This window comes from Sapajus apella, unplaced genomic scaffold, assembly GCF_009761245.1.
Source record: "Sapajus apella isolate SASKATOON/1434 unplaced genomic scaffold, GSC_monkey_1.0 scaffold64, whole genome shotgun sequence".
Taxonomy (NCBI): domain Eukaryota; kingdom Metazoa; phylum Chordata; class Mammalia; order Primates; family Cebidae; genus Sapajus; species Sapajus apella.
Genome location: NW_022437004.1, coordinates 2,971,786 through 2,998,455, shown reverse-complemented (window position 1 = coordinate 2,998,455; position 26,670 = coordinate 2,971,786). Strand labels below are relative to the sequence as shown.

The 26,670-nt window shown below is 40.2% G+C and overlaps 1 protein-coding gene across 7 annotated transcripts in view; it reads right to left on the bottom strand.

Annotated features, from left to right (window-relative positions):
• Positions 1 to 26,670, bottom strand: part of LRRC8D (leucine rich repeat containing 8 VRAC subunit D) — a 118,504-nt gene that overhangs the window by 77,573 nt on the left and 14,261 nt on the right. For 5 of the 7 annotated variants that reach the window (XM_032247829.1, XM_032247833.1, XM_032247831.1 and 2 more), the window contains exon 2: positions 16,960 to 17,103. Coding sequence is in view for 1 of the 7 variants with exons in the window: in XM_032247828.1 (XP_032103719.1) it covers positions 16,960 to 17,103; positions 18,902 to 18,914 (157 nt within the window). In the remaining 6 variants the exon portion in view is untranslated. Of the gene's footprint in view, positions 1 to 16,959; positions 17,104 to 17,402; positions 17,495 to 18,901; positions 20,201 to 26,670 lie in introns of those variants that run through there. The other 2 variants (XM_032247828.1, XM_032247834.1) reach the window with 2 other exon arrangements.

Below are 26,670 nucleotides of genomic sequence, written 5' to 3'. Positions count from 1 at the left end.
ATCTGTATTTCTCTAGCAGTATAACCAGCGCTTTTAGTCATGAAGTATATACTAATGAGATTCTACCACTTTTCTAAATGACATCACTCTGCCAAGCAAGTGCGTCTTCATACAGTTTGTAATGAATCAATGTTTTATATTGCCTCTTTAGTAACTACAGCTATTCCCCAAAATTATGTTAAATGTTCCCATTAAAGAGGATGAATCATTCTGGCCCTTCTGGATCTGATATTCTTCTCTCTCAAATATAATTATTTGTAATTAGAAGCCTGGCTCCAAAACCAGAAACTTAAATGAAGAAAAAAATAAATGTTACCAGCATACTACATCCATTAGTCCCTGTATAAAACCCTTTCCTCTATCTATACCCAACTGCTATCTGATGCTTTTGTGGAGCAGAATGTGTTATAGTACACATAAGATAGCTAAAGTAGCAATAAATTTTGGCTTTGTCAAGGTCTTCGGGGATGCCCATATGTCAAGTCCAGAGGATACAGAGAACCAATACCTGTTCACTGACTTGTCCAGTTATGAGACATGGATGGTGATGGTACCGAAGGAGTTCAGGGCATCCCTGGGCACCACTAGTAGGCCCTAAGACACAGGTATTAATAGAGAAGAGGACAATAAAAGGTGAAAAAGTCATTAAAGGCTCTACAGTGAATGAATGGGAAAGCAGGAAAAGAAGAAAGGAAGGAAAAGGGGCACAGAAAGAAAAAGTATAGAATTACAAAGTCAGTGAGAATAACTAAACCATGTGCTTTATATATGTTAAAGTCACACAATAATCCTCATACCATTTTGACCTCATTTTAAAGAAAAGGAAACTGAGGCTTAGTGAATTTAGCTGACTTTTCTAAGGTTATACAGTTAGCAGGGGACAGAGGTGGTATTTAAGCATGGGCTTTTCTAGTATAAAGCTTGGGACTGAATGGTATGTACACACTGCATAAACTTAGACAGCATCCCTGCCCTGCCCTCCCATGAAGTTTGAAATCTCCCTACTCCCTTGGCCAACGATGGACAGACTCTCAAAAGAGCCCTTAGTGCTAAGGCCCTGGACGGCACCTGGCAATTCAGTCCAGCTCTGTATGGCTTTGAAATTGATTTGTTTCTTGCATTAACCTAAACTATGTCTCCCTGCAACTTCTACCTATCTTTATCCCAGAAAATTATCAGATCTGCAAATGAAGTTTCCTATAACAGCCCTTCCAAGTAACTTTAAAAGGGAGAATGGAGAATGTTAAAAGAATTCTAAAGAAAATCTAAAAAAAAAAAAAAAACGCACAAAATGTGTGTATATTCTTAAATTGGACTTGTAAGAGTAAAGAGTCCTGGGATCAATAAACTTACTAAGGAGAAGGATGAAAGCGGGCTTGGTCTTTGGTTAGTTACTTCATGGAGGATGATGTAAAACTTAAGAAAGGAATCAGAGTTGCCTTAATTAACTTTCAGCATAAAAGATTTAGTTTAAAACACTATTGATCTAAGAGAGATCAGAAAGTATTAAGGTTTTTCTTTCTTCCAGAAAAAAATTGTACATTTTCTTTATCTTAGAACGGTTCAGATATAAGCCTGCCTTAAGTAGGAAATTTGTAAGCTTTCTTGCCCAGCACTGGTGAAAACTTACTTAGTATTAAGAGGCTCACCTAACCAGTGACCTTCAAGTCAAACAAACTATCTGGCTTTTACGCCCCGTCCATAAAGTGGCAACAATACTTGGCAAATAGGTATTCTGAGACTGCTGTAAAAACGTTGCTTTTTGGCCTTACTGTTACTGACTCAAAATATGATTCTTCATCTAGAATTAAATACAAAAAGAGGCAGAGAAATTTACTTTTGCAAATGTCTAAAATATCTCACATATTTTATACATTGTATGTAAATGCTTATTAAATGTATAAATTTAGCAATCATATAAATATTATTTTGGTGCTCGGTATTTTTACATAGTACTGCCAAAGTAATTTTTGTCATTTAACAATTTTCACTTTCCTGTTTACAACCACCTCTTGGGAGCACAAAATGGAAGGCAGTCTCTTTGTCAATGCACTCCCATTAACATCTAGATCGTGTACTGGCCTCCATGCAGGATCACAAGCTCTCACTTTTTCCAAAGAGCAAATGATTAGGAAACATAGAGGAATTATCATGAAATAAATGGATGAAAAGGCAAGTAGAAAATAGGGGCTACCAATCTTTTCCTAAGAGTAGTTATTATGGTTCACATTTATAAAAGCAAAGATCACCTATTATACGTTATGTTCTTTTGGGGTAAAGAACATAAAGGGTGCAAACAATTGGGGTTACAAATAATCCTCTTTTCCTGTATTGAAAATAATGAGGGGATTATTTCTTCCTCCAATTCACAATCCTTAACCCCAAACCATTTCTCACTCAAGTATTTTCACAGCTATACCTGAGAAATAAAGAGGCAGATAGATGTTATAAAGATAATTTTGACAAGTTAAAAACCGAGAGAAGGGTCCAATGTCAGCAGGTCAAAGGTCCCAAGGCCAACAAAGGTAAATGCTTAGATAAATGTGTTAAGATAATAACAACTCCTAGAATTCTCATCATTGTTTGCCACTACTATCTCTGTGTATGGAGTAGCTCATTTGAAAATAAGTTTTGTTTTGTTGTTTTGTTTTTTTAAAAGAGTCAAATAACCTAGCTTTGCTGTTACTTACCATTATTCCCCACAACTACCGAATAGTCTTGTATGCAAATTTAATGACTTGTAATGCAAATTTAAAAATTCAATTACATTTTGAGCTTAGCTTAATAAGCATCCCAACGATTTGATTTCTGACCCCTCTACTCCTTATAAGATTCCTCAAAAATATTGTAAAGAAAATTTATTAAATGTATTTATAATCCCTTAAATAACAATTGTTTGCATTTTGTGTTCAATATTTGTATAGACTTTAACATAGCTGTAATACTCAGTGTACTGTGAATGAATTCTTTTTTACATTTATGTTTTAAGTTTTATAATTGTTTTATGTCAAAATGTTTAATTCTATTAACCAGACTATAACTATGACTTCATTTCTTGTCTTAAATGAAATTTGTTCTAATAATAAGCTATATTAAAATGGAGGCCTACAATTTTTCATCTGAAGTACAGAAAAAGGCATTTGCTTTTATAAACTTCCTTCTCTCAGAACATTCAAAAAATTTCACTTGTCATTTGTTCACTTTAATGCAGCAGGTAAGCAGCAAAAAAAGAAAAAGTCCAAATTTTACAGGCTACTAAAATGATATTTACAAAATTTATAACTTTCTTGAAAACACCTGCAAGGTCTGTTAGTACTAAAACAATTTTTAAAGAAATCAACATTTTGTCTGTTTGCACTAATCCATGCCACTTTCTTAAACCTTAATTTGTGTTTGGTTTATATGTAAACCTCTAAAACTTCAGAAGATATAATTCGCCTCATGAGAACAGCAACAGTAATTTTCCCTAATATTTCACAAGGTGAGTTCCCTGAAATCCAGATGGACCAACGGCCTCATGTTAGCTATAATCTCTTCACCTGTTACCACTGATACTACCTGACATCCCTTCTCCACTCCACCCAAAAGGAGAGATTTCGTAACAGTAAACGAAAAAAGTATTAGAAAGTTTTACATGAATAGCTATACTTTTTGTTAAGATGGAGTTCCACTCTTGTCGCTCAGGCTGGAGTGCAGTGGCACAATCTCAGCTCACTGCAACCTCTGCCTCCCAGGTTCAAGCAATCCTCCTGCCTCAGCCTCCCGGGTAACTGGGACTACAGGTGCCTGCAACCATGTCCAACCAATTTTTGTATTTTTTGTAGAGACGGAGTTTCACCATGTTGGCCAGGCTGGTCTCAAACTCCTGACCTCAGATGATCCACCCACCTCGGCCTCCCAAAGTGCCATGATTACAGGCGTGTGCCGTGGTGGCTGGCAAAGGCTATACTTTAAAGTGGTTTTCAAGTGCTCTAATTCTGCTCATTATCTTTTGAAAGATAGTGAAGGGGCAAAAAGACATCCCACTTAGAGGAGAAACCTCGATAATGCAGAAATGGTGGGATCTGGTTAACTTTACACATGTAGAAAACTTTATGTCAAACCACAAGGTAGACTGATTCCAAGTCCCTCTGAGGATTCAATTTTCATTGTGTAGGCACAGGAGGTGTAGGACAGGGGCTGACAACCTTTCCAATGCAAGCTTAAAAGCAGTCAACATTTTGCTTTTCCCACCAATGGAGTGCAGGTGATTATGGGATAACGTGCTTATCTCAAGCTGGAAGCAGAGAGAGAGGGTACACATTTTAGAACCATAATAAGACTTTCAGCTTATTTTGCTGTGATTTGCCTCTCTCTTTCACCAAAATTTCTAATACCTGCTCGTTATTTTTTTAAAAAATCAGTTAACACAGAAAATTACAATAAGTCAAAATCATCTATAATCTTACCACCCAGAGATAATTACTCTTAATGTCTGGTTGTATACCTTTCAAATTTTTTTCTATACATACACATACATATGTTTTTGGGTATTTTTTTGTTTTTAGAAATTAAATCAATTATAAACTCTAGGGTAACCATGAAAACCTTTTTAAAAAGAAAGTACAATTGATATGCTAAAAGAGGAGATAAAATGGAATTATATAAAATATTAACTTATAACCACAGTAGGCAGTAAAAGTGTAGGGAGACGCTGAGCACGGTGGATTTGGGAGGCTGAGGCGGGCAGATCAGAAGGTCAAGAGATCGAAACCATCCTGGCCAACATGGTGGAACCCCTTCTCTACTAAAAATGCAAAAATTAGCTGGGCGTGACGGCACTACTGTAATCCCAGCTACTTGGGAGGCTGAGGTAAGAGAATAGCTTGAATTTAGGAGGCGGAGGTTGCAGTGAGCCAAGGTCACACCACGGCACTCCAGCCTGGTGATGGAGCGAGATTCCGTCTCAAAAAAGAAAAAAAAATGGTGGAGGGAGAAACAGAAACAGAGCATATGCAATGAACAGAAAACAGTTACAAGCATGGTGGATCTTAATCCAACTATATCAATAACCACTATACATGTAAATGACCTTAGCATACCAATTAAAAGACACAGATTGTCAGAGTAGATAAAGAAAAGAAGACCCAAATACATACTGTCTACAAGAGACCCATTTTAAATATAAAGACTTAGGTTTAAAATATCTAAGGGATTGAAAAAGGATTTACTGCTGAGATCATAGCAGTAAACTGCTCTGAGATCTGATTTTCTATATTTTTGTGAAAGACAAAATGTTGACCTATTTTACACTGTTTGAGGCATACAGAATCACATTGACACAAATTAATGATAGATGAATACTGCATGGATATACTGCTCCCTCATCTTGCTTGTATCCCACAAATAAAAATTTTCCAACCATATTAAGATTTACTCTTTCTTTAAAATAACCTCTCATATCTTATTTCTGAAAATAGAGAAATATTAATAAATGCTGTTATTCTTACCTGAGAGAGAGAGAGAGAGAGTGTGTGTGTGTGTGTGTGCAATTACTGCAGCAGATGCCTTTTCCAATATAGTTGAGTGCTCAACATGTGCTGCTAAACTTTTGCTACTAGCACAGCTGTGCAATTATTTACTGATCTAGCAAGTTTAATTTTAATTTTAGATGCTAAACAGATACAAAAAGTCAACTGGTTCTTCTATATTCTTCCTAAATTAAATGCCCAAGAAGACCATTTTCCCATTGCTCCATATGTAGCACGTTCACACTCAACAAATATATCTTGAAAATGCTCTCTCCCAGACATACAAGGTAGTCACACTAGGCTAAGTCAATTTCAAATATGCCAAAAGATATACATATATATCCTGATAACACAGGCAACAAAACAAAACAAACCCCCAAAACTAGCATTAGACTTATTTTTGTAGTTAGAAAAATGACTGAAAATTTCCCATTGTATGCTGATGCTTGAATCTTTGATCTCTACTGGTCTGAGTTCATAGTCAAGCTACTTAGTTTATTTGGAGAAAGCAAATCTTTCCTGTTGTTTCTCAGGAAATGGAAGAACACATTTATGAACAATGTTTCAACTTTCAGTTTAAGTGGTTTTAACTTTTTAATTATTTTCACTTTGAAGAGCCTATAATTATGTGGAGAAATTAAGACTTTCAGAAAGAATCTAGAGCTAGGGGGTGGAGAGGGAATTGTATTCTCAGACTTAAGCTAAAGGGTGAATTTTTAAAAGATGTCTCACAAAAACTGTTACACCCTGTTTCTTCCTGTGAAGAATTTTCCAAGCATTAAGTTGTGTAATAACTTAATGGGGAAAAGGAAATTCCCAGGTTTCTCTCAAATCTGCATGAGCACAGAGAAAAATTAGAGGCTTAATTTACAAAGGAGTGTCCTATCACCTGCTTAGGCTTGTTAAATTATTACACTAATCTCTGGAGCCACTCACCTGACTGGATTCACCTTTTAATGCTAACCACACCTTGAGGGATTTAAGATGTTATCCCAGTTCTTAAAAGGGGGCTCAGACAGTTAAATGGCTTTGAAGAATAAGTACACCTTCCAAGGGAATAATATACCCAACTCAGAGGAGTGATGAAATCCTTCAAAATCTATAGGCAAAGAAATATCAAGGTGCAGTGATGGACGCGGAGAGAAGAATGTACTCATAAGGTAAGATGCTATGAATACTTAGCCTTCTCCAACTGTTCAATTTTCTTCTATGATACCATACTTTTAACTAAGAGGGAGAAATGAGCCTAGAAAAAAGGAAAATGCAATCAGAGAGAAAGAGAGATAAACGACATAGAGATGAATGCAAAGAGCATCATCTCTTATGAAACGAAATCATCTGCTATCAGTGATTCCTCAGGGAACCATGGCACTCAGCAGGAGGGGCACATGGTAATTCCACAGTCTACCTCATGCACAAATCCCATCACAGTTTCATGCTCCTGTCCTTCTCCTTTTCTGACTTTCTATCCCTCTCCCATTGCCATACACAGACACAACTGCAAGACACCTGGGTATGTTTAGATGACAGCTGTCCTGCTTTCACGCTAGCACCTTCCCAAAGGCTCTGGCATTAGTGCTGCTATCAGAAGATTCCATAAATGATCAATGGTAGGACTCTAGCTGCTCTATTCTCTTCTCCACTCATTTTTGTCTAATGATGTGCAAATGTCACGGAAGTTCTGAGAGTGACAGAAAACTTCAGAGGACATTAAATGCAACTTCCTCCATTGAAAGATGGGGAGAAAGAACTCCCTACCTTTTATTAAATGGAAGAAGACTAGCACTCAAGTTCCCTAATGTTCAGTCCACTGCTCCTTCTCCCCTCCTGTGCAATCTTTAAACAGCCATCCAAACTTAATGTTTCAGGCAAGGCCCGTGCGTTCTATTTTAAAAGGTCATTCATGTTATTCCTGCTATAGTACTCCAACAAACAGCAAAAAAAAATCCTCAATCCACACCTACCCACCACTGACTAAACCCCAACTGGGCCTTCAGTGATGCACAGCTATCATTCATCCAACAGCACTGGGCTCCTTTTTCAAAAGTAACTGTTACTAACTTCCAGCTGTCTCCTCCAGGCCCCACATTCTCAGCGGTTTTCATCTCCTTCTTTACTGAGAATATCCAAGCCATCAGGAACAAACTTTCTCAACTTCCTTCCCATCCACTTGCCTATTCACCTACAGCCACACATATCTCTTCCCCCTTTTCTCCTGTCCCAATGGAATAAACGTCCCAATTCCCTTTTATAACAACCCCTTTGAGCATGCTTGTGCTCTAGAACTTGACCCCTCCATCTTTTCTGGAACTTTGCTCCATTAATGATTTCCTCTTCTACTTTTAGTCACTTTCTCACCACTATTCTCAACCAAACTCTAAGCTCCAGTCACAGTCACACACACACACAATTCCTCGCAGACAAATGTGTACACTCCTCTGCTCTCCCTCCTGCCTGTGCTCTCTTGCTGTCTCTCCACCTGCTGCCCCCACTGCTCCTCCTCTTTCCTCACTGGTGACAATCCAGTGTTAGGCTTTAGAACTCTTCTGATCACCCACTGAATACTATGTGTCACATCCAATCTCCTATATTCAATCTTCACCCTACTGGACCTTCCTGTGGCCTGACAGACCTGATGGCTTTTCCCTGTCTACTCTCTTGGCAGCGTGGCAAGTTGCTCACCTGAGGTTTAGACACCCTGTCTGTAAAAGACAATAACATCATTATTTCATAGGAGATTGTTCTAATTGCATAAAATATAAAAAAACACACAAACAAAAAGTGCCTGGTACTTGACGTTTTCACTTTTGTTTTCAGATTTTCCTCTTTGTTTGTCTGCTCAGTCTTTAATCCTTTGGCCATCCCTGTGGAGTCTCAATGACATTCACGGCTAACACAGTCAATTCTAGTCACTCTTCAACAACTGTCTCCAGCCCTCACTTCTCTCCTGGGGCTTAGGTCTCTTAAGATCAAAAGAATGCCTCACAGACACCCCAACTCCACTTCAACTTGAACTCACTATTGCCCCCAAACTTACGTTTTCCACCCTTACTAATGACACCTTCAGACACGGAGTCATCCAAACCAGAAGAATCAAGAATCATCTCTCTTTTTTCTTCCTCTTAGCCCTTCCCACTTTCCATCTAATCAAGAATCAGTTATTTCTCCTCAGCATTTCTCCAATCCAGCCTCTCCTTTCCTTTCTCACCTTCATCACCTTAGTTTGGGTCCTCATGATGTCTGCCTGGATTATCATAGTAGCCATTAGACTTCTCCCTGCTTCCTTTCTACATATCTGAAAACAGTGATTGGAGCATTTATTTTCTCTTTAATGATATCACAATGCTGTCAAGATAAAGTCCATACTTCCAGAAACGACACGCATGGCCCTAGACATGGGCTTGACCAAGAATCCAAGCCAGTAGGCACCTCCAGCCTCCTCTCTCCTCTGCACCATCACCGCCCGGCGCCATTCACTCATGTTCAGCACTCACTCAACCCTTTGAGGCTCTGAACCTGGACTGTTTCCTCTGTCTGGGCTTCTCCACCTCAGCCTGGTAAATGATCTCAGCCTCTCAATATTTAGCACCAAAATCACCTCCTTCAGGAATTCCTTCCTTACAAACAAGAACAAATCTCTCCCTCTTATGTGTCCTACTCTCTATCATCATTAACACAATATATTGCTATAAAGTGCCTTAAGTTTTAAAAATTAAGTTCCAATTAAAGGTTTATGAGTCTATCTTCAGAAGTTACGCACCATTTGATAGTTACATTGCATCCCCAGAACTTAACAAAATGACTGGTACACAGGAGGTGGGGGGAATAAGATTTAATAATTTAGAGCTCAGCAAATGTTTCCTGCTGAATGGATGAAGTAGTTTGGCTGTCAGTTATATTACAATAATTGAATAAGAGGGAAGGCTGGTAGGACAGCTGCTAAGGAAAGCACAGAGGAATCTGAATGAGAAATGGAGAACTTCCATACTGATAAAGTCCTCTAATGAGCATGTAAGTTTAGTCAAGTCACTAGCGAGGGCTGTTATAATCAAACTCAAGAGAATACCTAATAAATCTCATTTAAAGCACAATAGGAGAACAATGCCAACAGGCCACAGATATCAGTCTTATCTGTCTGAGTGGGTTTTAGACTCTAGAACATTCCATACTATGATTTTTTTAGACTTTGTGCAAGCTTAGTAAATGTCAGCAGTTAACTAAAAAGTCTGCAACTCTCTCCTGTGTCCATAAAGCACCTGAAGAACTACAGATACAAGAAAAAAAAAATACAGCTATCATCTACCTAACCCTATAACTACTGGCCAAGGGTAACATCTTTTTGTCTTAGCCTAACCTTGTCACACATACCTATTTTGAAACCTTAATTTGTCCCCCTAATGATTTCAAATTTATTTGTAATAATAAGCCATGCTATGTATATAACATGGTTTCATCACATTTTAAAAACCAAGGGGAAAATACTTCGTACTCTGCACAGGCACACAAACACCTACTTATCAAATAAAGTGACCTAGCATTCAGTGTGACATAAATTGGAGACAGGGGGAAGAATAAGACCCAGTAAACTGAGAAGACAGGAGCAAAGTAAACTTGGACAAAATCAAGCTGAAACTGACAAAGTCTTCCCAATAATAAAGAGACATCTATAATTAAGAGACTTTTAAGAATATTCACTCATGCAGTCAGTACAGCATCACACCGCATAAAACATTCAATCAAAAGCCATACCAGGAATGTACGTCATAGCTCTCTCTATAAGCACATACAGAGCAATGGAGGAGAACAAGCCTTTGAAGTGAGACACCACTGCCCTACACAGATGACCAAGTATGAAAGGGAGCTGTAACTGTTAATGAAAGAAAGGAAAGAAAAGAGAACAAAAAAACAAAAACAGAAGAAAATGTAATGTCAGCAATATTAAAATTATGTTACCAAGTAAGGAAATCAAACAATATTCCTAGATAGGTCAACACATTTCTAGAAAAATGTCTTTTAGAAATGTGTTTTTAGAAAATGTGTAGCTGCAAAAAGTTAACACATGCAAATAAGGGCAAGGAATCTGCCTCAAAATAATCTTAAAGTCTTGAATTTTAAAAAATTTGTATTAATATATTAATCATGCCTATATGACCAAATTATATAAATGTCCATGTAACAAGAAGTCATGGTAATAAGTTATATAAAGATACATGGAACAATTAAAACAGTGTATTCAAATAGCAAAGAAATGGAGTCAACTTAAATGCCCATCAATGACAGGCTGGATAAAGGAAATGGGCTACATATACACCATGGAATACTACATAGCCATAAAGAAGAACAAGAGCATGTCCTTTGCAGGGACTTGGATGGAGCTGGAGGCCATTATCCTTTGCAAACAAATGCAGGAACAGAAAACTGAATACCACATGTTCTCATTTCTAAGTGAGAGCTAAATGATGAGAACATATGAACACATAGAGGGAAATAACACATAGTGGGGCCTTTTGGACAGTGGGAGGAGGAAGAGGATCAGAAAAAATAACTAATGGGTACTAGGCTTAATATCTGGGTGATAAAATAATCTGTACAACAACCCCCCTTGACATAAGTTTATGTAACAAACCTGCACTTGTACCGCTAAACTTAAAATAAATAAATAAATAAATAAATAAAACAGTGTATCAAAGCCCCAAGAACATACAATTAAGTCAACTGGAACCAAATAGAGATCTCAAAAAGAGGTCTTTACACATATGCACTTACATGCTAGAGGTAGCACCAAAACTCTGTGGAGAAAGAATGCATTATTTGGTAAATAATGTTGGGAAAACTGGCTCATAATATGAACCAGATTTTTAAAACTAAAAATTGGATTAATACTTGGATTAATACTTCATATCTCAAATTCCAAGTGGTTTAAAAACCCAAATGATAAGAGTAAACCTCTGAAGTTAATAAAAGAAAATGAAGAGAGATAATATTGTGAGCCTGGAATAGGGGAGGATTTCTTAAATGACTCAAAATGCACAGACCATAATAATATTATAAAGTGATGAGATAACTGCATTAAAACTAAAGATTTCATTGCTGCTATTACTGAAAGGCACCATAGACAGTTATTAGAAAAGTGACACACTAGAAGAAAATTACTCAGTGTCTAAAGACAATGAAGAATTAATTTCCAGAATATATAAGAAACACTACAAAACTTATTTCAAGACGTTCTTGCAAGAAAAAGGCAAGAGACCCAACAGAAAATAAAGGATAGGCTAAAGATGTAAAAAGACAATTCATGGAAAAGGGAAATTAAATTAAGTAAATGAAGACATGTTCGGCCTCACTAGCAATCAGAAAAAGACAAAATTAAACTATTAGATATAATCAACATCTATCAGGTTGGCAGCAATCAGGAAATTTGTTTAAGAAAAAGTCATTATGCAGTATTGGTGGAGATATAAAGTTGACAACTACCTATAGAGTTCCCAGTAAAATTATGCAGTTCCTAGTATGCATATTCCTACAATCCAGCAATTTTGTTTGTGGGCAATATTGTCTCAAGAAATTCTCATGAAGGCCAATAAATTCCATATATCTAGGTTCCTTAGGAAGAAATGAATACATACTACATGGAAGCCAAAAATATTCATCAAAATGTTGACCCTTACATGTCCCTATTCATACTGTTTCCATATCCTCTATAGTTTTAACTTAACCTTTGCTGAAAAGGTAAGTAAGACTAAACAAACCATGATCACTTCTTTACACAGGCTAGTTTAAGAAAAAGGAAAGCAGGGTATGCAGCGAGGGAAGTGTTTCAGTGTTAGAGACTGCACAAATTTGCATCTGAGTCCAGGCCTTAGTTTGTCCATGTGACTTGGAGTCTCTGCCTGCCTCAGTTTGTTCACACAGAACATGGTTATTACTCACTCTGCATACCAGGAGGATTAGAGATAACCAATGTCTATTTGTCAGTGCCTAAAAACTATAGTGTTCAACAGATAGGAAGTGATTTAACCAAATAAAGCAACTTCATGAAACAACTCTACTAGATTTCCCTGCCCTGCTCAACCTATCTTAAGCAGAATGACTTACATTCGTGTCATATAACACACACAGAAATCAGGGACTAATTCAATGTGAATTCACACATCAGTTTTTTCCACTGCACAACAGGGATAAATCATATCTCCTTTTTCTTACACTTAAACTGTAAAGGTTAAGACTCGGAAGCCTCTTTTAGCTTCTGGGAAATGAATACAAGGCTGGTAGTGGTGGTGGCTATGACCGTCATGATTCTGCAACTGGCCTCAGAGTCCTGACTCTACAAAAACAGGGAAGGGATATTCACAGATGTATTGCAGGGAAAATGCTCTTAGGAGAAATCCAGTTATCCATAACTAACTGCAAAGATCTCAAGGCTGACCATGAAAAACAATTAGCCCAGAGACAAGACCAGATCGAATATAAGGGCTTACCACATCACCCATTTAATGTACAACAAAGAGGAAAAATTCCATCTGTGAATCTTTATACGCTGATGGCTAACATATTCTACATTTTCAGTCTGGAGTAGTTGTTTTGCTTTGGCCTCGATTCCCAACCTATAGACTTCAGGGTGCTGGAAGAGGTCTGTAGGCTGAATCCCTATCTCATGCATACAAGCAGTGCTATTTTACAAATACAGGAAGATGCTGAAGTCATTACTTGCAATATATACTCAGCTGAGTGATATTACATAACCCTCATGAAACATTTGCAATTATAAGAGATACGAAGTAAAACAGTGAACCAGTTAAGATCATTGAAATCTTTTAATATTAAATAAAAGCTTCCTGATTTTTGTAAGGGTCAGGGGCCACTGCATTATAGTTTACAATTTGACTAAGAAGGCTATTTTTTGCTTTATAATATACATGAAAAGAAAAAAGGTTTTGAAAAAATGAAATCTTAACTTGCATTTATCTCCACTCCTAGTCCCCTCTTGGCCATTAGCTTTTCCTTGGCATTTAACATCAAAGCTAGTTACCCTTTCATTTTTAGCCTTTCTGTTGGAAGAGATACACGGCTAGCTCACAAGCCACTGCAAGTCACCAGCGGACAGAAAAGGCAGTGCACTGTGTACTAAGGAACTACACGTGTATCATTTCATTCCTCCCTTATAGAAGAATGATCTCTCATTTCTTCTCTTTTGCTCCTCCCCTACCTTCTCTCTCTGAGGGTTTTGCCCACAGTTTTACAGAGGGAAAGTTATAGACCACTACAAATACTCTAATTATGGGAGATAAAATGAATATTTTATCCAACACTTATGAAAAATGTACTCCAAATTTTAATTTGCAGTACAACAAATTAAACCATTATTTTACAGTTTAGTTAATGGTGCAACATTAACACCATAGCTAAAGAGAGCCTCAACTTTAAGTGCTAAAAAGATAAGGAAATAAACTTACTTCCATCTAAGGAATATTACAAAAATATTTCATCTATAATTTAAAGTTACATGGGTTTGCTCACGTTGTTCTGTAACGTGACACTCTCAGTGGATTACCTTGAGCTGGAATGAAAGCTTAGGGGATGTGCATGGTGGCAGCAGTAGTGGGGAGTGGAGTCATATACATCATCTACTAACTAATTAATTTTCTGGGACATAAACTGCTCTAGGAGTAAGCCAGAAGTGGTTTTTTAATTCTAAAAAATTAAAATGTGGTAATCTGGTACCTCAGAAAGATACTTGCTCACTAAAACCTGACAAAAAGTATCTGTAAATTAAAATATACTATTAGGATTTTGGAAGCAGAACACAAATCACACTGGTGCAAACACAGCTAAATCTAGTCACAGACACAGAGGAAGTGTAAATGTCAAATATTTAAAAAAAATTGCCTCAAGAATAAAAACAAACCTTGAGCTCCAGGCAGAGCCTGAGTGAGGAGGAGTAAGGAAAAACCTGGAGATATGGTAAGGCAATCCAGCTTTCTTTTGGGATGGTAAAGGACCACCTGAATCAGCACTGCCACCTCTTCCTTAGGCAGCAACTTTCCAGACTACAAAAGAGCCACAGATTACATCAAAAGACCCTTGTTCAGGTCTCAACAACTCCATTTACTAATACAACCACTGACAAGTCACATCTCATCAGCCTGTTTTCTCTCTCCATAAACTAGAGAAAATGAATCCTACTTCACTAGAGCATGGAAAGGAGCAAGAAGGGTTTACCTCTGTTGAAAGGAGTAAAGAAAAAATACATAATATACAGTGTGTAAATAGAAAGGGCAATCTAAAGGCCAGATATAATATTTAAGTACCAGTAGAATGGAAGGAGACTCTACCTAAATGGGAAAGAAATTTGGAGGGTCACAAAAGCTGTTCTACTGTATCTTAGAGCAGACTGACAGATGCTAAAGAAAGTCCCCAGATAAAAAACTGGGGGGCAAGGAATACACATGGGTATAAAAGTAGAGGCAAAACACTATGGTTGTACAGGTCTTTCAGGAATCTCTCGACTGGCTGAGTGCGGTGGCTCACATTTGTAATACCAGCACTTTAGGAGGCCAAGGTGGGCAGATCACTTGAGGTCAGGAGTTCAAGACCAGCCTGGCCAACATGGCGAAACCCTGTCTCTACTAAAAATACAAAAATTAGCCGGGCATGGTGTTGTGTACCTGTAATTTCATCTACTCGGGAGGCTGAGGCAGGAGAATCACCTGAACTTGGGAGGCAGAAGTTGCAGTGAGCCAAGATGGAGCCACTGAACTCCAGCCTGGGTGACAGACCGAAACTCCTGTCTCAAAAAAAAAAAAAAAAAAATTCTTCACTTTTCGTGATGTATTTGGCAAGAAGAGACATAAACACAGCCATCTCACAATTAAATTCAGACTTAAGAAGTCCATGTACATCTAGGAAGGATAAGTTTAATTGTTCAGTTTTTAACGTGCATTTTGGCTACTTAATGTCATGTAGTTAATGAGTACATGTTTTGTACTCGGGTGGGTAAATTTGTCCCACCCTGGTAAATTTTCCTTTCAAAGCAAACTTAATTAGATAGTAAATGTTTTATTATAAAATTTTTAGCATCAGAATGTATAGTCAGCATCCCATGTCATAAATGTAAATTCTCCACCTAACCCTGACTCCTTAGATGGCTTGGCTACCCAATAAAGTGAAAGCATGCAGTGTATGTGATACTGTGCTACACAGATTCACTTTTCCTCAGTGCTACAGGGAGTGACCTTCTTTGGCAGAGTCTCACTTTCCTCCCCTCTAGTCATATGCTCACATCCCTTCCTCTGAAATAAAAATTAAGAAGATGCTACTGGCTTAATAGGGCTCAAACATTTAATTTGAGACCATATAGTGATCTGGTCAGACGGATCCTTCTCAACCATGCCAGTCCCTTAGTGTCCTCCTCAAGACTGGAGTTTCACCAGGTAGATAAATAGGCAGTAAAATGAGGCCAGGCTTTCACTGGGGGAGAAGTCAATCTGAGTTAGTCTGGAGAAAGAGGAGCTGCCAGGGAAATAAAGATGCAAAAGTCTGTAGCATAAGGCCAGCCCTAGCGTTTTAGTCTCCTTCTATGAACGTTTGAGATGGAACAGGATGTGGATGTGAAATTATAATCTACTTGGTGAATTTGAGAAAAGTCACTCTCAATTTTACTTTGATGACAAATGGAATTAATAAAGATGCCTGGCTCATATGTTAAAGTACCTTCTGTCTCCGCAAGGAAGCCTGGCTAAGAAACCACAGTGGAGTTAACAAGCCAGACACCAGACTAAACACCTCAGAACTCGCTGCTGTGTCTCATTCCTGGTCCCTACCTTTCTGGTGTGTGTCTGCACCACTAATTCCCTCCATTTGGCAAGGCCTGGCTTTCCCAAAACAGAAAGCAAGGAACCGTGGTCCTCTGTTTCAGCAGCTGAAAAGCTGAGACTTCTGAGCATGGACACTTAAGATTCTTCTCTCCTGTCCACCTTACACTTCACCCACAGCTCATCTTCTTCCTCTTCCCTACGTCCCCAGCCCTTGCTTTCACACCACCCTGCCTCCCAGGACATTTATGTTCATAACCTCAGACCAGCAAGGGAGGAACAAAGAGCTGCCGCTTCAGGCAGCAGCAGTTGGAGGAGAGAGTGGAGAGGGCAGCCGGGGACTCCAGGAAGACTCCCCAGGCACTGGCAGCCCAGCGCAGCCCCGCCTGGAAAGCGCCCCAGTAGAGTCCTGGCAGGCGCGTCCGCAGCACGCGCCCCGGGCCTTCCGCCGGCCCGAACCCTGGGCGGCAGCAGCCAGAGTTTGGCAGAACCCCCGGGTGAGAAGCCAGCGGTGGGGGCGGGCGGGTGAGGCTGCAGCACTACGCTGGAGGTGCAGATCCGACCCCGGCAGCACCCCCAGCACCCCGTGCCGCGGACCTCCCCACCAGCGCCCCGGACCCAGACCCGACCCCGCGCACCTGGACCAGGCGGCCACCCTGTTCCCTCAGGGCGCTCTCTGGGGACTCGGCTTGGGCGAGCTCCGGAGGCTGGAACCGCGGCGATGGGGACTTCACTCCTCCATCCTGGGACCCGGCAGCACGTTATCGACAGCCGTGCACTTCCTGTTTGAAAACACGGGAGAGAAAGAGCGAGAGAGATCGGAGTGTCGGCGGCGTGGAGGAAGGGGCGCGGGGCGGCGGGGACGCAGGACCAGGGGCCACTGCTTGCATGACGGCCATGGTAGGCACCCAGCGCTCCCCTGGCCGCAGCCACCCCGCACCGGCTGCCCGCGTGGTGCCGAAGTGGCGCGGCCTCGGCCCGGGCCCCCCCTGCCGGTGGCCTCGCTGCCAGCCGCCCGCTTGCTCACTCACAGCCCTTCCGTTGGCAGCTGCTGCTCGAGTTCTCCCCTCCCCACAAGTACCTAGATCAATGGACTCCACACTTCCTCCGCTGGTGCCCAGAGGGGTCCGCCTTCTTTTTCCTCCTTCCTTCTCCCCCCAGTTCCCACCTTTACCCCCAGAAAAGAATCACCTCGAGGAAAGGTGTGAAGACAAGACTGAGCCTCTGCAGGGGAGTGGGGGCTGGATTTATGCAAATTTTTAAAGTTAATAGCCACGTCCCAGTTATATCCACTACAGTTCAGCAGCTGTGAGAGATTCAGGATGGGAAATTACTTGCTGTGTGCCTCGCTGACTCAAAAGAGAAAGCTGCCAACACTGAGCAGCCAGGAACTGCAAAACAACAGCACCACCACCACAACTACATAGTATCCTAGCTTCCTCCCAGGGTCTCTACTCAGATCAACCTGTCAACCTCACCCTAGTCTACCAACATTAAGGTATCCCCATTCCACATGGAGCATAATCTCATGGTGCATTCTTCCAGAAAATGATTCTGTAGTTCTCTGTGCTATGTAATCACAGAGAAGTTCCACAGTTCTGGGATTACATTCATTCATTTTGTTGAACTCTGGCTCATGTGGACTTCAGGATAGTGTTAAAAAGAGTAGACAGATGGCTTAAGAATCTGCTGTACGCAGAGTGTACCAGCTATGGGGATTCACATTTGTAACCTGCCTGCCCTTACATGCAGAATCTACCAGGTTACAAGGCACTTACAGGACTGTCTCTGACAAATGGCTCCTTTTATCGTAAAGCTGTTGGCATTCATGGTTCCATATTCAAAATGGAGAACGGAATACAAACAATAATTACTCTACATAAAAAGGTCAGTTTTGACTGAAGCAGAAAGGAACTGATGGATATTAAGCTCCTACTCAGTGCCAGGCAACATCTCATTTTAAACCCCTCTTGACCCAATATTTCCCAACAGATCTGCAAAAGCCCTATTCCTAATGAGAAAACAGGGTCAGAAAAATTAAGTATTCCCATGTCTCTGCTAGATAGTGGTCAAATGGAAAGCAGAATACAGGTCTTTCCTAATTATAAAATCTGCACCATTTCCCCTACACTGCCTACAGTGACCATGAATTCTAGGGGGAAAGTCCAGCACAGCAACCATCCTGTGATCCATCCCTTCATCTCTGGATGATCCTACTACTTACCAGCTATTGCTGTTGTGCTAGGCAGGTTCTTTAACCACCGGGATAATATGTACCTTAATTTTTCAGCCAGAGGACATTGGCTTTTTCCACTATCTACTGCTGGCTATCAGCCTTTTCAGAGTTACTTGGTGGCAAAAGTTCAAAAGGTTCTAGAATGACTACTCATATGCCAAGGTCCAAAGTCTGTACAATTCAGAACCTAACCAGCCGACTAAAATTTGCTCCCTGCATTATTTTTTCTCTAACTGGGGCTCTTTAAGAAAGTAGCAAATGTTCACAAAAACGCACACATGGCTTCAAGTTGGCATTCTCTCATTTTCTATTTCCTTCTCCTTTAACACTTAGTTCACACTCACCTGACAGTAGCATGCTGCTATGAGCCTCCTCATGCAGGCCAAGAAACAGAACACATATGAAAACGTGATTAAGAGTCTTATGTGCTCAAAAGAAAAAAAAAAAGGCAATACTGAGGCCTCCAGATGATGAACTACATCTTGTCCACCCTTTCTCCCCACCTCACAGGCCTGAGTTGAAGTAGCGTACCCAGGTGACTGCGGCCTTCAAGTACAAAGGCAGGGGCTGGGAAGAGGACTGCAAGGACCAGTGAGATGCATTCCTGTCCATCAGGCACTCACATTCTAATGAGGGCTTCTTAGTAAAAGACTTCCCGGGAGGATCTTAGCATCCTCTTACTAACAGAATTCCCGGGGGATATTGGCATCCTTCAGCTCTGTCCACCTTTTTCCTTCTCTCAGGCGTCTGCTTACCCTGGACCTGGCAACTCTTCATTTCTTTTCACAAACTTAATACTTCTTCCCAAAGAGCTACCACATATTTCCCACAAAGTACTCAGTGTGGGAGTGGGGGTGTGAGGGAGGGCATTTAGCTAGAAACTTCTGTCGTTTTAAAACCCTGTCAATAATTACCATGTTTTTAAGGAGACAAATATGTTTTAAAATATCTTTTGGTATCCCTCCTTCATTTCTGTTACTCATTATCTAAGAGTCCAAAGGAAAACCTCTGAAGAAAAATATTTAAATTCTTAAGAAAAGGCAAAGGAAAACTTAAACCTGCAGAGCCTTTGTTTCTTATATTTGGGACTCATGAGATTAGACTATGTAACTTCTTAAAATCTCTCCCAGGAAAAATTCAAAGTTATTAATCTAAAAACAGTCAACAGTAGACTATTCCTATTTTGTCCAAGTACTATACTGCGTGATAATTTAATGATACATAGGAAAGTTTGTATGGTTAATAGGTAACAAAATACAGAAAAGCATTTGGTGTAAGACTAGCAACCATACTCACCTATGCTCCTGTGTCCATACCCAAATGTGTAATACTCTCCCCTCCAGAGCAGTGGCCAGCTGTGGGGGAAGGGCAGCCACATTTCTCTCCCTTAAGGTCCCTATAAACCCAAACCCTCCTCCTGATCAAAAATACTTATTAACATTCACTCTGTAGGACTCCTAAAGTTTACAGTTTGGAGAATACAACACAGCTCCTTACATTTCCTAATCCTAACTACCATGAGGCTTCAACACCATTCTCATACTTGCCCCTGGGGTCAGCTATTCACCTGCTCCATGTTTCATGGAGAAGCATTTCCTTCTCATAGCCACTGTTATGCTTTTCTCTCTCTCTCTCTCTCTCTCTCTCTCTCTCTCTCTCTCTCTCTCTGTGTGTGTGTGTGTGTGTGTGTGTGTGTGTGTGTGTGTGTGTGTGTATATATATAAATCGCAACCTCATAAAAAGAAAAAACTACACTCTCAGGTAGGCACAAATGATGCCACAAAAGTTTTTGGAAAAATCTGGGGTGTTCACGTTGAAAGTCTTCACTCCCTAAGCACCAAAATCCCCAGATGAAGACAGCAACACTGTGAAAGCCATTTTAGACGCTCCAAATTCAGTTTCAAGAAATAACTTTTCTGAGGACTAATGGGTGTGGAGGAGGAGACGATAAACTCATCTTTATAAAACAATGCTGCTTATCTTTCTTCATCTTAAAAAAGAAAGATCTTAGTTTGGCAGTTAAAAATGTTTGCCACAAGCACTTCTCTGTGTGAATATCAGAATTCTTGGTGATTATTACATATGAATTTTGAAAAGAAGAAAATAAAAAATGACAAGCTGTCTGGTTACCTAAGAGATGTCCTCTCTGCACTATCAGCCCTCACAGCAGTGTCCCTACCTTGTCTTCACTTCCAGGATAGCACACGCAACAGGATTTTCTGGGAAGGAGGTCCCTGGAACTCACATTCACCTCCTGGCCTCTGCAAAACTTGAACCATGGCTTTCAAGGAAGCCTTTCTCAGAGCCAACTGGCTGGCCTGATTGGCAATTACCCATTAGCCGTCTTCAAGGAGCCAGAGTGTCATTTCACGTGACAAAATGCAGCAAGGGGTTGCAAATCATCTTTTAAGAAATATGCCTGTAAGACAGTTTCCTGGGTTCGAGCAAGCTAATAAGGAAAGCACTTCTTAAAGCACCCCACAGCACGACTTAGAAAATCCAGCCACAAGGCAGAAACACAGGGCCAGGGTGGCTACAGGCCTGAGCTGGTCTCTCTCTAAGCTCAGTGCTTCAATTTCCTCAGCCTCCAAACACACATGATGAACCCACACCCCTTGCACAAAATTACTAACATCACACAGGAAAAACCCTCACAGGCCCTGCCTCAGTGAATTATCAGAACTGCCTTTGCAGGGAGGTGTCATTATTAATGTGTTACAGAAGCAGCAGTAGGGCTCACAGATGTTAAGTGATATTCTCAAAGCCTTAGGTAATGGAGCTAAAACTCACCTGGGGTCTGTTCTTCCTTCTTTTAACTGAATAGAAATGAGTGGGTGCATTTTGGCTGTGGATATATTATCCTGCACTACGTATCTTTCACACAGAAAAAAATTCCAGTTTTAAAACATAACTTGTAATGTTCTTTCTCAAGTGTATCATACACCCTCATCACCTTGCCATATTTTGGTAAACTGTAAAGGATAAACATGTATTTTGTAATAGGCCAAATGATTTTAAGATATAGGAATATAAATGGATACAAATTAGGTAAAATATGCACTTGAGCTGCAGCTGGATATTATTTTATAAAATAATAAGACAGATCTACTGATCAAACTGTGATAAACAAAATCTTAATACTTTTTTTCCAAGCTTCCTCTCTCATTTTTCAATTAGATGCAAAAACTGCATATAAAGTGGGCCATGTTAGTTGATGTACTGGGATTTACTGAGCATGATACTATGAAAGAAGGGTAAAATACCCCAAAATTCTGACTAAATGAAATTACCTGTATAAAAGACTGTTCAAAATGTTCCCAGCACAGATTGCTAACAATGAATAGCCTTGGGTTATTTAATGACTGTTGATTGTTACGTGTATTATATAGACTAAATACTGTCCTATAATTCATTCTTCTTTGGAAGGCATGTTTTGTCTGTTAATCTTCTGTGGTAGTATCTGTTTCCTTATTTGAAACATTCTTTTAATTCTCTTTGGGCAATCTTATTTGTCTTATTTTTATTTTTGAGACAGAGTCTCACTCTGTTGGCCGGGCTGGAGTACAGTGGCACAATCTTGGCTCACTGCAGCCTTGTTCTCCCGGGCTCAACCGATCCTCCCACCTTAGCCTTCCCAGTAGCTGGGACTACAGGCAATCACCATCACATTCAGCTAATTTTTCCCATATATATATATATATATATTTTTTTTTTTTTTTAATTAGGGACAGGCTTTTGCCACCTTAACCAGGCTAGTTTCAAGCCCCTGGACTCAAATAATCCATGCATCTCATTCTCCCAAAGTGTTGGGATTACAGGTGTGAGCCACCACGCCTGGCCTGAGCAATCTTGTTTTTAAAATAACATATTAAAAAAATCCAACAATGTAAAAGGGTTGGATCCTAAAAATACAACATACAATAAATACAATGTTTATTATTAAGCAAAGAAAAAAATGCTCTTAAAAATGACTTTCAGAGTTTATAAAGAATAAGTCACACACACCATATCTTGAATACAATTCTTCAGTATACATTATAGTGGAGTCTATATGAAGAAAAATAATTCATGAATAATTTAAAGTTACAAAACTAGATACTTTGAATTTCATCTTCTTTCCTTTGCCTGTTCTAGAATAGCCAAGGTAAACAGTGTGAAAGAGGAACAGAGTGTCTGAAAACTCCAGAAACTTTATTATGAACTTTTACAAGCTTATTCAATTTTTTAACTAACCCTAGTTTAATAAATGCCAAACACTTTACATGTATTAACTCAATTATTCCTAACAACAACCCTATGAGGTAGGCATTATCATTACCTCCATATTACAGATGAGAAAACAGATATGGAGATGTTATATAATTCGCCCAAAGTCACACTGCTAGTAAATACTAAAACTTCGGCAGCCTGACTGACCAGTCTACTTTTTTTTTTTTTTTTTTTTTTTTGAGACGGAGTTTCACTCTTGTTACCCAGGCTGGAGTGCAATGGCGCGATCTCGGCTCACCACAACCTCCGCCTCCTGGGTTCAGGCAATTCTCCTGCCTCAGCCTCCTGAGTAGCTGGGATTACAGGCACGCACCACCATGCCCAGCTCATTTTTTGTATTTTTAGTAGAGACGGGGTTTCACCATGTTGACCAGGATGGTCTCGATCTCTTGACCTCGTGATCCACCCGCCTCGGCCTCCCAAAGTGCTGGGATTACAGGCTTGAGCCACCGCGCCCGGCCGGCCAGTCTACTTTTAACCAAAACATTTTTTTTTTCCCACAAGACACAACTGGATTGAGTTTGCTTTCTCTAGTGTGAAAGTTCATGAGGTACAGTGCCACAGACACAGCAGAATAGAAGGAGTGGAGTGAGGGGCTCAGAGATTTTGCAGTTTGTAGTAAGAATGTAACCACTGGTCATAGGAGCATTGGCTGAAAGCTTCAGGAAGTCAGGGATGCAGAGCTTGCACCACATTGCTGAATAAATGAATATTAAGAAGAAAGGAAAGATATTTGCAAAATGAAAAAGCCAGGAGGAAAGGCTGCTTCTTCACCTTAACCAGAATCCTGGATTTCAAGGCTCCAGGATTGCCTGGCTACAGCACAACTGACTTAGCAACTGAAGGGAATGCAGTGAACCCATGTACTTTGATCTTGGTAAAGCAGTTGATACAGTGTCCTGTGAAATCAGGATCCTAAATCAACTAAAGCTTATGTCGTTCCAAGAACCACACAAGTTAAGCAGGCTAGAAAGAAAAACGCTGGCTACATCCACTAGTATGATGAAGAAAAAAGCCACAAGGAACAGACTTCAATCTTTACTCAAAAGTAACTTAGAAATTACACTGTTTTGATCAAATTTGCACATAACATTAATTTGGGAGGTGTGAAGAGAGCAAATGAGAGCGAGCCAATTGACTTAGTTAAATTAGCAGAGAGGTGAAGAACAACAGAAGTTCAGTTTCATTTTTGTGTCCCCTTTAATTTGCAGGGAGTGGCTACGGACGTCCAGTGGGTAGTAACCACCTCTAGACCTAAAATGCCAAGACTGAACTAAGTAAGCAATAGCAAATAGACACATGTTTAAAATGTTAGGACTTCAGATCTGAACTTCAAAGAGCATGATCCTATTATTCCATACACTATCAGTAAAGTTCTATGGGAAATAATATTCCTTTCAACAAGACTTTGTTAGGAAAACCTAAAGAAAAGAAGGGGCTCAAAGGCTGAGCTTAGGAGGTCAGATGAAAAAGTCAGTGGCGTATGTATAATCTGGCCCCACTACAAATATGCCGCACAGGCAGAAGGTCATGAGAATAGTTTGCAAACACATGGCAGGATAAAGAACAGCAGAGAAGGGAGAAAGAAGCAAGCTAAAATTTGAACTAACATTATTTTTTTAAGCGTAAATTATAATTTCTAAATTCTTTAATGTTAAATAGCTTCTCCCTTGGTAGAACTGTCTTCCCAGCAAAAACTGTATTTTAAATGTTAGCAGTCAAAAAATGAGAGTAAGAGAGGTCTGAAACATTTGGGAAAAAAAAAAATGACCTATATTCAGGCTGGCCCCCAGGAAATGTAAAAGTGAGCATCATTTCATGTGGCTCCTAAGAGACTGAAGAACTGCACTATTAGCTCTGCAGCCAACATGCGGGAAGAGGTTCTTGCCCAGATATGGGTTCTAAGTATATCCTAGCAGGCTTATTTATAGTAGAAAAGCATACCGTTCTAGAAAATAAAAGGCTCTGAAAGGAAAGAGTGTCACTGAATAATTAAAACTTTCTCTTTTTTTGAGATGGAGTCTCGCTCTGCCGCCCAGGTTAGAGTGAAGTGGCATGATCTCAGCTCACTGCAACCTCTGCCTCCTAGGTTTAAGTGATTCTCCCGCCTCAGCCTTCCGAGTAGCTGGGATTACAGGTGGATGCCACCACATCGGGCTAATTTTTTGTATTTTTAGCAGAGCCGGGGTTTCACCATGTTAGCCAGGATTATCTTGATCTCCTGGACCTCATGATCCAACCTCCTTGGCCTCCCAAAGTACTGGGATTACAGGCATGAGCCACTGTGCCCAGCCACGAATAATTAAAACTTTCTAATATGTCACCCTTACTACTCTCAATCATAATTTGTACAGCTATTTTATTTATTTATTTATTTATTTATTTATTTTGAGATGGAGTCTCGCTCTGTCGTCCAGGCTGGAGTGCAATGGCGTGATCTTGGCTCACTGCAACCTCCGCCTCCCGGGCTCACGCAATTCTCCTGCCTCAGCCTTCCAAGTAGCTGGGACTACAGGCACCCGCCACCACACCTGGTTAATTCTTGTATTTTTCGTAGAGTCGGGGTTTCACCCTATTGGCCAGGCTGGTCTCTAACTCCTAACCTTATGATCCACCTGCCTTAGCCTACTAACATGCTGGGATTACAGGCGTCAGCCACTGTGCCTGGTCTGTACAGTTATTTTTTAAAGTAAACCCCTCAATATGTGAGCAATGCAGACAATGAATACCTTTGGGTATTTGCAGAATTAATGGACAATAATAACAGCAGCAGCAGCTAACACCTGAGTGTTAACTATGTGCCAGGAACCGTTCTAAGCATTTTAGCCTATCCTCACAACTAACCCTAGATGGTAAATATTGTCATATCTTCATTTCATAGAAAATTAAGTAACTTTCCCATGGTCCCACGGCTAGAAAGAGTAAAAACCTTCGCAGTAGACTCCAGAGCTCATGCTCTTCAAGAGACTGTCATTGAAGGAACAGCCCACAATAAAATCCTACATATTCTGCTGCCTTCTAAAAGAAACAGCAACAAAAAGGGAGAAATCTAGCACAGAGGCATAAGGATTAGAGCCATCCCACATTCTAGATTTGAAAAGGAAATATACGTGAAAAACTTCAGCCAAATGACAATGCTCGGAGAGATTCTTGTTTAATACTTACAGAGGACAAAAAGCAAACCATAAAACCTACACAGACAGGTCTACCAGAAAGTAGGATGACTGACCCCCTCCCACAGTTTAAAAAATCATCCACAAAATGACAAACTCAAAATTGGTCTCAGCTCAGACCTTTTTCTAGAATGCCCCAGTGCTCTCCAGAATCCTTCCCTCACCAGGCTGCCCTCAGAACCACCTGCAGAGGCCTTCAAAACATAGTTTCCCAGGCCCCACCCCAGATGTGCACCATTGAAATCACAGGGGTGGAGGGGTGCTCCTGGAATCTGCACATTTAAGAAATTCCCAAGCGATTGTTAGATGTAGCCCAGTTGGTGAAAGCCCACTGTAGACAGACATTCCTCTCCTTCCTCCACGCTATCACCAGAATCACTGAAGGCAGAGATCAAGGTAAAATTATTTTCCTTCTCAAGAACCTTCAATGGAATAACCTTTATTCAAAGGCAAGCAAGTAAAGTCTGAATTCCTCAGCAGGCACTCTAGGCCCCGTGATCTGTTCCAAACTACTTCTCTGGCTTCCTTTCCTCCTCCATCCCTCACTCTATCCCAGCAGCATTCCCCAAACACATTCGGTACTTCTACATTTCCATGCTTTGCTGCTCCATCGTTCCCTCAGCTCTCCCATCAATTTTCCACCTGTCACTATCTTTGTCATCCTTCAAGGC